The sequence below is a fragment of the Lolium rigidum genome, chromosome 2 (genome assembly GCF_022539505.1).
Source record: "Lolium rigidum isolate FL_2022 chromosome 2, APGP_CSIRO_Lrig_0.1, whole genome shotgun sequence".
Taxonomy (NCBI): domain Eukaryota; kingdom Viridiplantae; phylum Streptophyta; class Magnoliopsida; order Poales; family Poaceae; genus Lolium; species Lolium rigidum.
The window spans coordinates 80,721,300-80,733,094 of NC_061509.1; the positions used below are offsets into that span (position 1 = coordinate 80,721,300).

At 42.3% G+C, this 11,795-nt stretch overlaps 1 protein-coding gene across 1 annotated transcript; it reads left to right on the top strand.

Annotated features, from left to right (window-relative positions):
• Positions 1-8,388: 8,388 nt before the first annotated feature.
• Positions 8,389-11,126, top strand: LOC124686794. Its single transcript, XM_047220690.1, has 7 exons — positions 8,389-8,456; positions 8,574-8,673; positions 8,895-8,966; positions 9,074-9,124; positions 10,286-10,531; positions 10,652-10,726; positions 10,827-11,126. Exons 2-6 carry the CDS (start codon positions 8,599-8,601, stop codon positions 10,679-10,681), a joined length of 474 nt encoding a protein of 157 aa, XP_047076646.1. The 5' UTR covers positions 8,389-8,456; positions 8,574-8,598; the 3' UTR covers positions 10,682-10,726; positions 10,827-11,126.
• The last annotated feature ends 669 nt before the right edge of the window (positions 11,127-11,795 follow it).

The following is an 11,795-nucleotide window of genomic DNA, read 5'->3' on the forward strand; positions in this document are numbered from 1 at the left end:
TTTATTAGGCCACCAGACTTGCTCAAACGAAAATGCTCAAATTGAATGAAAGTTGCGTACATATCTGAGGATCACTCACGTAAATTGGCATAATTTTCTGAGTTACCTACAGAGAATTAGACCCAGATTCGTGACAGCAAAGAAATCTGTTTCTGCGCAAGTAATCCAAATCTAGTACTTACTTTACTATCAAAGACTTTACTTGGCACAACAAAACATAAAACTAAGATAAGGAGAGGTTGCTACAGTAGTAAACAACTTCCAAGACACAAATATAAAACAAAGTACTGTAGCAAAATAACACATGGGTTATCTCCCAAGAAGTTCTTTCTTTATAGCCGTTAAGATGGGCTCAGCAGCTTTAATGATGCACTCCCAAGAAATAGTGTTTGAAGCAAAAGAGAGCATCAAGAGGCAAATTCAAAACACATTTAAGTCTAACATGCTTCCTATGCATAGGAATCTTGTAAATAAACAAGTTCATGAAGAGCAAAGTGACAAGCATAGGAAGATAAAACAAGTGTAGCTTCAAAAATTTCAGCATATAGAGAGGTGTTTTAGTAACATGAAAACTTCTACAACCATATTTTCCTCTCTCATAATAACTTTCAGTAGCAACATGAGCAAACTCAACAATATAACTATCACATAAAGCATTCTTATCATGAGTCTCATGCATAAAATTATTACTACTCCCAACATAAGCATAATCAATTTTATTAATTGTAGTGGGAGCAAATTCAACAAAGTAGCTATCATTATTATTCTCATCATCAAATATAGGAGGCAAAGTATCGTCAAAGTAAATTTTCTCCTCAATGCTTGGGGGACTAAAAATATCACACTCGTCAAAACCAGCTTCCCTAAGCTTATAATTTTCCATGGCATTAGCAACAATGGTGTTCAAAGCATTCATAGTAATAACATTCCCATTAGCATGCATATAAAGTTCCATGGGTTTTTTAATTCTCTCTTCAAACACATCATGTCCTAATTCAAGATAAAGTTCATAAAGATCTCTCATATTTTTGTTGTTTTCCATTATGCTTAACTAGTGAAATAAAAACATGCATGATATTAAGTAAAGTAAAACAAGTAACTAATTTTTTTGTGTTTTTGATATAATGCAGCAAACAAAGTAGTAAATAAAATAAAGCAAGACAAAAACAAAGTAAAGAGATTGAGAAGTGGAGACTCCCCTTGCAGCGTGTCTTGATCTCCCCGGCAACGGCGCCGTAAAATATGCTGGTGCGTAGTTGACGTGGGAGTTAGAAATCTTTGTGGTGTAGCTTTTCTTCGAGTCCCCGGCAACGGCGCCGTGAAAATATGCTTGATGGCGTGTATTTCACACGTTCGTTGGGCAACCCCAAGAGGAAGGTATGATGCGCACAGCAGCAAGTTTTCCTCGTAAAGAAACCAAGGTTTATCGAACCAGGAGGAGCCAAGAAGCACTTTGAAGGTTGATGGCGGCGGGATGTAGTGCGGTGCAACACCAGAGATTCCGGCGCCAACGTGGAACCTGCACAACACAACCAAAGTACTTTGCCCCAACGAAACAGTGTGAGGTTGTCAATCTCACCGGCTTGCCGTAACAAAGGATTAACCGTATTGTGTGGAAGATGATTGTTTGCAGAGAAAACAAGTAAAACAAGTATTGCAAGCAGATTTGTATTTCAGTATTAAAGAATGGACCGGGGTCCACAGCTCACTAGAGGTGTCTCTCCCATAAGATAAAAGCATGTTGGGTGAACAAATTACAGTCGGGCAATTGACAAATAAAGAGGGCATAACAATGCACATACATGACATGATAAGTATAGTGAGATTTAATTGGGCATTACGACAAAGTACATAGACCGCCATCCAACCGCATCTATGCCTAAAAAGTCCACCTTCGGGTTATCATCCGAACCCCTCCAGTATTAAGTTGCTAAACAACGGACAATTGCATTAAGTATGGTGCGTAATGTAATCAACAACTACATCCTCGGACATAGCGCCAATGTTTTATCCCTAGTGGCAACAAGCACAACACAACCTTAGAACTTTCGTCACTCGTCTCGTGTGTCAATGCAGGCATGAACCCACTATCGAGCATAAGTACTCCCTCTTGGAGTTAAAAGTAAAAACTTGGCCGAGCCTCTACTAGAAACGGAGAGCATGCAAGATCATAAACAACACATGTATAATAACTTGATAATTAACATGACATAGTATTCTCTATCCATCGGATCCCGACAAACACAACATATAGAATTACGGATAGATGATCTTGATCATGTTAGGCAGCTCACAAGATCCAACAATGAAGCACAATGAGGAGAAGACAACCATCTAGCTACCGCTATGGACCCATAGTCCAGGGGTAGACTACTCACTCATCACTCCGGAGGCGACCATGGCGGTGTAGAGTCCTCCGGGAGATGATTCCCCTCCGGCAGGGTGCCGGAGGCGATCTCCTGGATCCCCCGAGATGGGATCGGCGGCGACGGCGTCTCGCAAGGTTTTCCGTATCGTGGCTCTCGGCACGGGGGTTTCGTCACGGAGGCTATTTGTAGGCGGAAGGGTAGGTCAAGAGGCGGCACGGGGGCCCCACACCACGGGGCCGCGCGGCCAAGGGGGCCGCGCCGCCCTATAGTGTGGCCCCTCCGTGGCCCCTCTTCGTCTCTCCTTCGGACTTCCGGAAGCTTCGTGAGAAAATAGGCCCCCGGGCTTTGATTTCGTCCAATTCCGAGAATATTTCGTTACTAGGATTTCTGAAACCAAAAACAGGTAGAAAACAAGCAATCGGCACTTCGGCATCTTGTTAATAGGTTAGTTCCAGAAAATGCACAAATATGACATAAAGTGTGCATAAAACATGTAGGTATCATCAATAATATGGCATAGAACATAAGAAATTATCGATACGTCGGAGACGTATCACCCAGCAGTTTCCTTTTTTAAAGGCATCGCATGTGTTGTTCGTTTGGATCGGTTCGCAAATGAAAATAATCATTTTTAGAGCATCTCCGGTCGCTTGTCCTCAAACCGTCCCCTAAAGAATTTGGGATAAAAAACGTGTCCAATCGTATCCCTAAACCCTCTTTTTGTTCGGCGCGGCCCGATCGGTGTCCGACCCCGAGCCCGTCCCCGCCTCATAGAGGACCCTCCGGGCACTCCGGACACAACGAAAAGCGAGGCGAGGCGTGGCGGGATCGACACGTCAGCGGCACATTCAAGTTTGGACCTAACTGTCGCCTACCTCGCGACGGAAGTTATTGGCGCGCAGTGACACAGGACCGGAGCGTCGCAGCTTTGCCTTAATAGCGACGGAGGGGCAGGCGAGACGTCTCGTCAGTGATGTGCAGCCTCCACGCATCGTTGTCGTTCGCACGCCACCGCGCGTTCCCGCGCTTTCTTCCCGCCGCCAGCGTCTATAAAAGCGCCCCCCCCGGCTCAATGGCAGCCACCACAGCCGCTGGCACCCCTTTCTCCGCCACAAGCACAACCCTCGTCGCTCGAACACCACTGCGCAATGATGAACCGCCCCGGCGCCGGCCAGTTCCCTCCACCGATGTCTCCACCACCGGACTCGCAGTTCGACATCGACGCCGCCACAGAGGAAGAGTCGCGGCAGCGCCGGGCAGAGCTTTGGCGTGCAGAGCGGCGACATCAGCGGGAGGCAATCGAGCAATGGGAGCATCAGCTGCGTGAGGCGGCAGCGTCAGCAGCGGGAGACCCACAACTGAGGAGAACGCGACATGGGAGGAGGCGGCACTGGCGGACACCATTGCGGCGTTCGACGCCGCCACAGCGGAAGAGGCGTGGCGGCGCCGGACGGAGGAGATAGCCGAGCGGTGGTGTGCGGAGCGGCAGCGCCAGCGCATGGAGAGGGAACTCCAGTACCATGAACGGCGGGAGGCGATCGAGCGGCGGCGGCGGGAGGCGGTGGAGCGTCAGCAGCATGCGGCGGAGGAGCGTCAGCGGCGGGAGGCGGCACTGGCGGCAATGGACGCGACCTAGGGGGCGTGGGCGGATGTGTTGGCTGTGGAGGCCAACGCGTTGGCGGCGCAACTGGAGGCGCAAATGGAGGAGGAGGAGGACGAGGCGGAGAAGGATGACGACGACGACTTCGAGTGGTCCAACGACGACGGGCCGCACCCGGACGAGGTGGCGTATCAGCAACAAGCGCTCGTCGAGTCCTTCGAGTCGGAGAAGAAGCTCCAGGACGACGCCCGTGCCCGCGAAGGGGCGCAGATTCGCCGCGCCGTCGAGCTCTCCCTCCAGGCGGCGCAGCAGGGGAGGGCAGGCTCTGAGGAGGTGCTAGCCACGAAGGCTAGACGGCCACACCACGAAGGAAGGTCTCACCCTATTCCTCGAGAAAGCCCCACGAAGGAGCTTCTCCTTCTCCACTAAGTAGTCGGTCGAGGCGGCGGTTCCTTCACAAGGTTGGGGCGAGCTCCACAAACACCGAAGGCTCCCAACACCCTATGGGGCTAGCACAACTCCAAGCTAGCCTCCATAGGAGCACTTCCTCCAAGATCCCACCATAGGAACCCTAACTCCAAGATCCACTAAGGACTAGCTGGTATTGGTGACTTCTCTCTTAGTAGAACTATAGATTGGGGCCTCCTCCACCACTCCACAAAGTTTGAGCAAGATTGGTTGGGTAGGTGGGGAGATCCTCAAGGTTTGAGCTCAGCAACAATGGACGAGAGAGAAGGAGACGAGATAAAATCGAGCTGGGGAAGAAGGGTCCCTTTTATAGGTCCCTCCAAATCCAACTGTTATGTGTAGATCCCGCACAACCGGTCGGTGGTACCGCTCTGGGTTTGAAATTTCCCCACATATTCACCACGTGGGCTCAAAGCAGTAGTGCCGCTAGCGGTACCGCTGACGGTACCGCTAGGGCCTCTCCGAGCCCCGGACTCCACGCGGTACCTCAGCGGTACCAACGCGGTAGTGTCGTAACTTGTGTTACGGTACCTAAGCGGTACCAAGGCGGTACTACCGCTTGCAAGTGGTACTTCCGCTCATGGTACCGTAGAGGTACCGTAACACACTATGTGGGACTTTTTAGCATAACACCCAGAGCGGTACCTCAGGGCGGTACCAGTAGGGTAGCGGTACTACCGCTCCTGGTACCGGTAGTACCGGTCAAGCAAAATCTGCAGTTTTCTCTTTCCCTCTCCAACCACGTCACCTCGCGACACACACACAAAACCAGAAAACCTATAAGCTACGCTTCAGTCTTCCGATCATGAAGTGTTCAGCGAGGGTACCGTGCACCTGCAAATTTATCAAAGACAATCTATGCACACGGTTAAATTCATTCAAGTGTTGTTATCAAACACACAAAACACGGGATATAGACCTTGCTCCTTCAATCTCCCCCTTTTTGTTGTTTGATGACAACACAAGAATTTGCAATATAGCATAAGATATTATGATAAGGTTCTAGATTTGCAGAAGCTAGACGGAGCTCCCCCTAGACATGTGCATAATTGGAATATGCATTTGAATACACATACACACATTCTAGAGGAATAACTCCCCCTAGATCCTACAAACCACGCACATATGCAACAAGGATAAATGACATACACTACAAGAAAAACATGTTGTAGAGACACTGTCTATTATGTCTCTTAATAACTTATCCAATCACTATGTAAAGACACTATGAGAGGCGTTGTAGGGAGTGTCTTAACAGTAGAGACGTATTCATGAAGACACTTTGTATTATGTATCTTATCACTTATGTAAAGACATTAAAAGAGACATTTTAGAGAATGCCTTAGCAGTAGAGACGTATCCGTAGAGGCACTCCATGTTATGCCTCTTAACAGTTTTGTAAATACATTAAAAAAGACATTTCAAAAAATGTCTTAACAGTAGAGACGTATTCGTAGAGGCACTCCAGGTTATGCCTCTTATCAATTATGTGAACACATTAAATGAGACATTTAGCAAATGCCTTAAGTATAGAGACATGTCCGTAGAGACACTACCTATGGTGTCTCTTAGCAATTATGTACAGACACTATAGAAGACATTTTAGAGAATGCCTTAACATGGTAGCCACTACTCCATAGAGGCACTACCGAAATATCTCTTAGTTGTGCTATGTAAATACATTGAAAGAGACAAAGAATTAACACAAGAGACAACTCTCTAGCTATCTGGTTGACAAGTAGTGGTCTTAATAGATCCTTAAAAGGCAAGTGAAGAATTAGACATCATATATGCGTTAGGAGCCAAGAGCCCTTAAAAAAAAATATCATGTTGGCACTATCTTTTGAAGTACCCTATCACAGATTTTAAAAATATAGTTGATTAAAAAGTTTGATATTTTAGAAGTAAATATGCATATTTGTATATATATGTTATTGCTAATACTCAGCGGTACAATAATTTCTTAGTTTCTAGTCAATGTCGAGAATCAACAATCAGACTTTGAGCTCAGTGTAAGATTTCACAGGACTTTGAGCTCGGTGCAAGATTTCACAATTTTTCGAACGCAATTATAAAGACTACTTGTTTGCACTTGATGAAGAAATTATTACAACTCGATGAATATTTTGTAGATTTCCATGGATAAATTTATAAAACTAGACTTTATTAATATTTAGATATTACTCCCTTCGATCCATAATAATTGTGGAGGATTTAGTACTAATGGTACATTTTTTTCCACTAGATGGACAAACTATTACAACATAGTGAACACACGAGAATTAGTTTTTTTACGGAAGACTGAGATTTTTTTTACAAAGATTGAGAATTAGTTGATTCTTAATTGAGTGAGTTATCGACGTCATTTTAATGTCTTGTAATTTGTCTACCGGTAATCTTAAAAAATATAAAGACACTCGAATGAAAACTGAATGTTAAATTTTTGCCCAAATGATTTTTTTTTTTTTGAGACAGGAAGTGACGCATACAGAGGAGGCTGGCCATACAATCCCTGAAGCTTTTACTCAGTCAAACAGCCTAGTTCAACAAACTTGGCCATCGTAAGGACGTGTTCGGCAACTCTCCAGCTCTCAGCTTCCCGGAAATCCGCGGCGGAGCAGCACCGAGGTAAACAAAAAAAAATCTAAACATGTCAGAAGCAGGCTGGCCCAGTAGAAACAGGCTTCCGGCCCAGCCAAAGCGTGGAGTGGAACGTTTTGTGCTCCATGCCAGACGCCAGAGTCGCTAGCTGAAGCGGGATCCAGGGAGTTGAGCGAATCTGGAGGGTTACCGAACACGGCCTAAGTCGTAACAAACCCCGACTCCAGCGTTTTCAGACAGTCCTTATCTATAAGCCCCTTCGTCGGCATCTAGTTCTACCAGACCTGTGCCACACCTGATGGCATGATCGTGCTTACACAACTTGGTAAGGCCCTGATGCACGTGATCTTGGCGATCTGGCACAGCAAGGATCCAGTAAAGGTAATTTACCTGATTCACTTAGCCATCACTCGCGATGTTTCTCTCCTGAAATTTTTACCCAGATTTGATGTTTCTCTGCTGAAATTTTCACCCAGATTTTGTCATGGATAGGGATCAAAAGGCCCTCACATGAACCACTACACCTCATTGTTTAATCTACAGTATGCATGAACTCATCAAACTAGTACTTTCTCTAGTATATATTGCAACTCTCCTGCATGGTCTTGGAAAACAACTGAAGAGTGAAGGCAACGTTCCTGGTGTTAAATCTGCAAAACCATATAATTCCTCAATCAATCATTTGGTATATCAGTGCTAGGAAAGTTAGACATACATAACTAAATTTCTTAGAAGTAAGAAGTTTACCCGCAAAACAAAGTTACAAATGTTATGCATATTGCGAGTGCATGATGGCGTGAGTGCGGTGTGTCATGCGTATCCTCCTTTACTCTACAAGACCTTACGCAATTCTAAAAGCCAAGAAATCTAGATACTCCATTTGACTAAATTATACTTGGAAAACTGAGTTGGCAAGATTTATATAACCCTAGCAATAAATTGGGTACATCTGTACTAACTTGACTCTTTGAAAACCATAAAAATACTACCACAACAAACAAATATATAAATGATAGAAACCAAATCTGACTACAGGAAACATACTCGTGTCTGTAAGATGAGTACTGAAACATACTCTGTCTCCAAGATCACCTCCATGATGCTTAACTTCAAGAGATGAATTTATCTAAAACTGCCACTTTGACATCATACTTTACATTAAAATTTATACTAAAGAAAAGTTAATTAAGGAACATTGGGGTATGAAAGGTCAGTGATTTCGAGCTGCCGACTGGAGAGAAGATTCAGACCAAGCACTAAGACTGAGGAGGTGCGCTATTCTCAACTTCTTCTAGGATTGTTGTTCTAACTTATTTGGTGTACCTCACCAAATACTTCATAAATCATTCCCCACTGCATTTTTCTCAAAATTGTAGGCACCCACAAGGAAGGAATCACCGGAAGAAACTTCACATCCGGTATATGTATCCTTTTTTTTGGAGATTCTACATCTTGTATTGTATGAATATATATGCTTCTTTCAATGAAATAAAAAACATTGATTTTAAACTATTTTTATCATGTTTCTCCCATAGGCGAGCGTTTCGAAAAGACTCAACAATGTTATCCAACATAGTGTTAATGAGACTGCTAAATCCAATGAAGCTGTTCAAACTTCCAACAAAAAATACAAAGGTTGTATTGCTGGTTGTCCTTTCGTCATTTGGATTTTAGTAAAATACACTTTTAATGTACTCTCTGTTAGTAAGTTCATAGTACTGCTATATCCACTACATCATTATATTTTCTGGCTTGGACATTATTCTTCCTCACTGAACATGTCTGCGGAAGTAGGTTCATTACACTGTATGCTTTGGAATGGCTAACCTACTAAGCATTTTTGATTGATAATGCAGCGTGTGCGTGCTGCTAAAGATACAGAACATTTCCAGAATTCATCCTCACCACATGAACAAAGATCAGTGAAGGTGCTTTATGGAATTATTTTCACAAGTTTTCATATGTATTTGCCATCATGTTATTATGCATAACCTAATCTTGTTTTATTGTTTTCATTTTGTTTGGTCTACTATAGGCATCCACATCCACAATAAAGGAAGTACCAAAACATAAGACTGCACGAAAGGTATAATAATCATTACATTTAGCAGTTTTAACACATTGTATACCATTAACTAGGCGAGATGGACATAATTCTAGCGACATGGTCTTTTACATAACTTGGAAACAGATCATGCCATATGTGATAGCTTTTATTCCCCATACACACCATAGGCAGCTAAAGAATATGCAAAAACACTACATTCCTATGGGCAAACTGCTACTTTACATGAACTAGTTAGATACCCATGCTCTACAAAAATCTTGGTGGAAGCTTTAAGGGAGGACTTGCATCGTACTACATACCAGTACAGATGGCCTAATTATTAGAACTTGAACACGCTATGAAGTAGTTTTATAAGTCACTCAACTTAATTCATATTCAATGTGTGGCAGCCACCCCACCTAAGGGTCTAAAGAAGCGATAGCGAGTCGAGCGATTTATGTGCACACACCTGATTTTTGTCTCCATAGTATTGTATCGATCCATGTCATTATTAGTTAGGAGCTGAACTTTCTTTGGATAGATAACCCAACCACAATGCTCGTTTTACAACATCTGTCCACTGCATCCTGTCTTTGTCATGTTTCTATCCTCTGCAACAACCATAGCTTGCAGATCATAGTAAAAAATTACTTATCCACCTTGCCCTATGTGTAATTATGCATGCATCCACTCCATTGTTAGACTTTTACAGCCGTGTGTCCAGGATGGCTTTAGAAATGGTACATAACCATACTTACCTATTTATGTGTGCAAAATAATACTTTAGCATCATATTTACTTCCCAGTTATTTGTTTAGATTTGCACCCCTGAAACTTGGGCTTGTGCCATGCTATGTTCTTGAGGTGCCTTCTTATTACGATCCCTGCCTTTCGCCTCTTGATAGACTATGCCAAGTATTTTTTTTGTCGTTTGCACTGTAAAATATTTAGCTACCTATGTGTAGCAATAGCCAACACAGAAAAACAATTTAGTTCAATCGTTGCATATGTTTATGGTCATGTTGCGGTGCACTTATATTCTCTAGGTTTGATCGTTGCACAGGGTTATGATCATGAACATTTTGTAACTTTTAGATTGCTTCATTATCTAAACAGACAAAGTACACGAATTTGATGTATCCTTACATTTTAGAGATAAGTCACATCCTGATATAAATTAATTTTTCTGTTTATTTGTAGAAACAAAAAATTGTCATCTTGCTCTCATTGGCCCCAAGAACTAAAGGCTTGGTGGTTGGTAAAGGAATCTTAAAAAGTAGAGATAGCAAATATATGGTTCAAGGGGATACATTGGGTGACTCATTTTGGGCAATCAGTGTTCTAAATGTTAGTAAACTTGGATGTGAAGAACTGCCTCGACCATTTGAAGATATCCAAACTGTAGACGATGCTATTGGTCATTGCATTGCTTGGCCATCTACTCATGTAAGTTGAATTAATGCATTTTAATTAATATTACTTGTAATTAAATCATAACTGCTTATTCGCAAAGAAATCGATGTATGTGCGTATCAAGTGTCTCAAGGACAACTATTCATTTTGTAGGTTAAGAGAGTAAAAGATGTTTCAAACTAAGGCAGCATGTCTTCTGATCTTGCAATGCAAGTAAATTTCACAAAGGTAATCTGTTTGTTTTTTTCACTTGTGATAGGAGCAACACAACAATCTATATCAGCAATTTGTTCTTTAGACTATACTTACATTGGTTTGGTGATTGCAGTGTGACAAGAGATCAGGGGAACTCGAAGTGCTGATCATTTCACAAGAGCGGAAGAGCAGTGTGTATTATTTTAAATACTATGCTATTTAGTTTTTCGTGTGATGTTGCCTAGCAAGGGGAGGTTATCTCGTGCTCTGAACATGTTTAGTTTTCTGTTTTTTCTTTCATGAACATCTAGCGCTCACACTTAGGTGTCGTGGTCTGTTTTTAAGTTCAATATTTGTGTTTCTTTAATCAATCATTGAACCCTCAGTATATTTATACTGAAATTATCAAATGTGTACTCAGTTGTATTTTGTTCATGTGTTGTAATATATTTGGTATAAATGTGTATTATGTTTCTAGTGAATTTTGATACTTCCTATTTTTGAGAGAGAAAACATACTGCAATGATACATTGTAGAGTATCTGAGGATGACGCAAGAGAACTCCTATATGATATTGCTTTTCAGACATGCCAAAATGCCTCTACATGGACTATATATCTCAGGATAAGATTAAAATGCCATAACAAGTGCCTCTACATTATTGAAAGGGACATTATGAGTGTCTCTACGCAATGCCTTTATATTTATGGAGACTTAATAAGATGCCATAACAAATGCCTCTACATTATCGAAAGAGACATTATGAATGTCTCTACGCAATGCCTTTATATTTACGCAGACATAATATAACGCCATAACAAGTGTCTCTACATTATTAAAATGGACAATACGAATGTCTCTACGCAATGTCTTTATATATTTCTAGAGACTAAATAAATGCCTCATTAAAATGTCTCTACATTTTAGAGATGGATAAATTGTCACAACAAAAAGTATCTATAATTTTAGAGACAAGTTAAAATGCGGTATGAAAATGCCTCTATACGTGTACACGCATATTCCAAGTGTATCTTTGAAGTGCCTATATATGTGTAAATACACAACTTGGTGTCTCTACAAGGTGACCCTATGTTATATATTG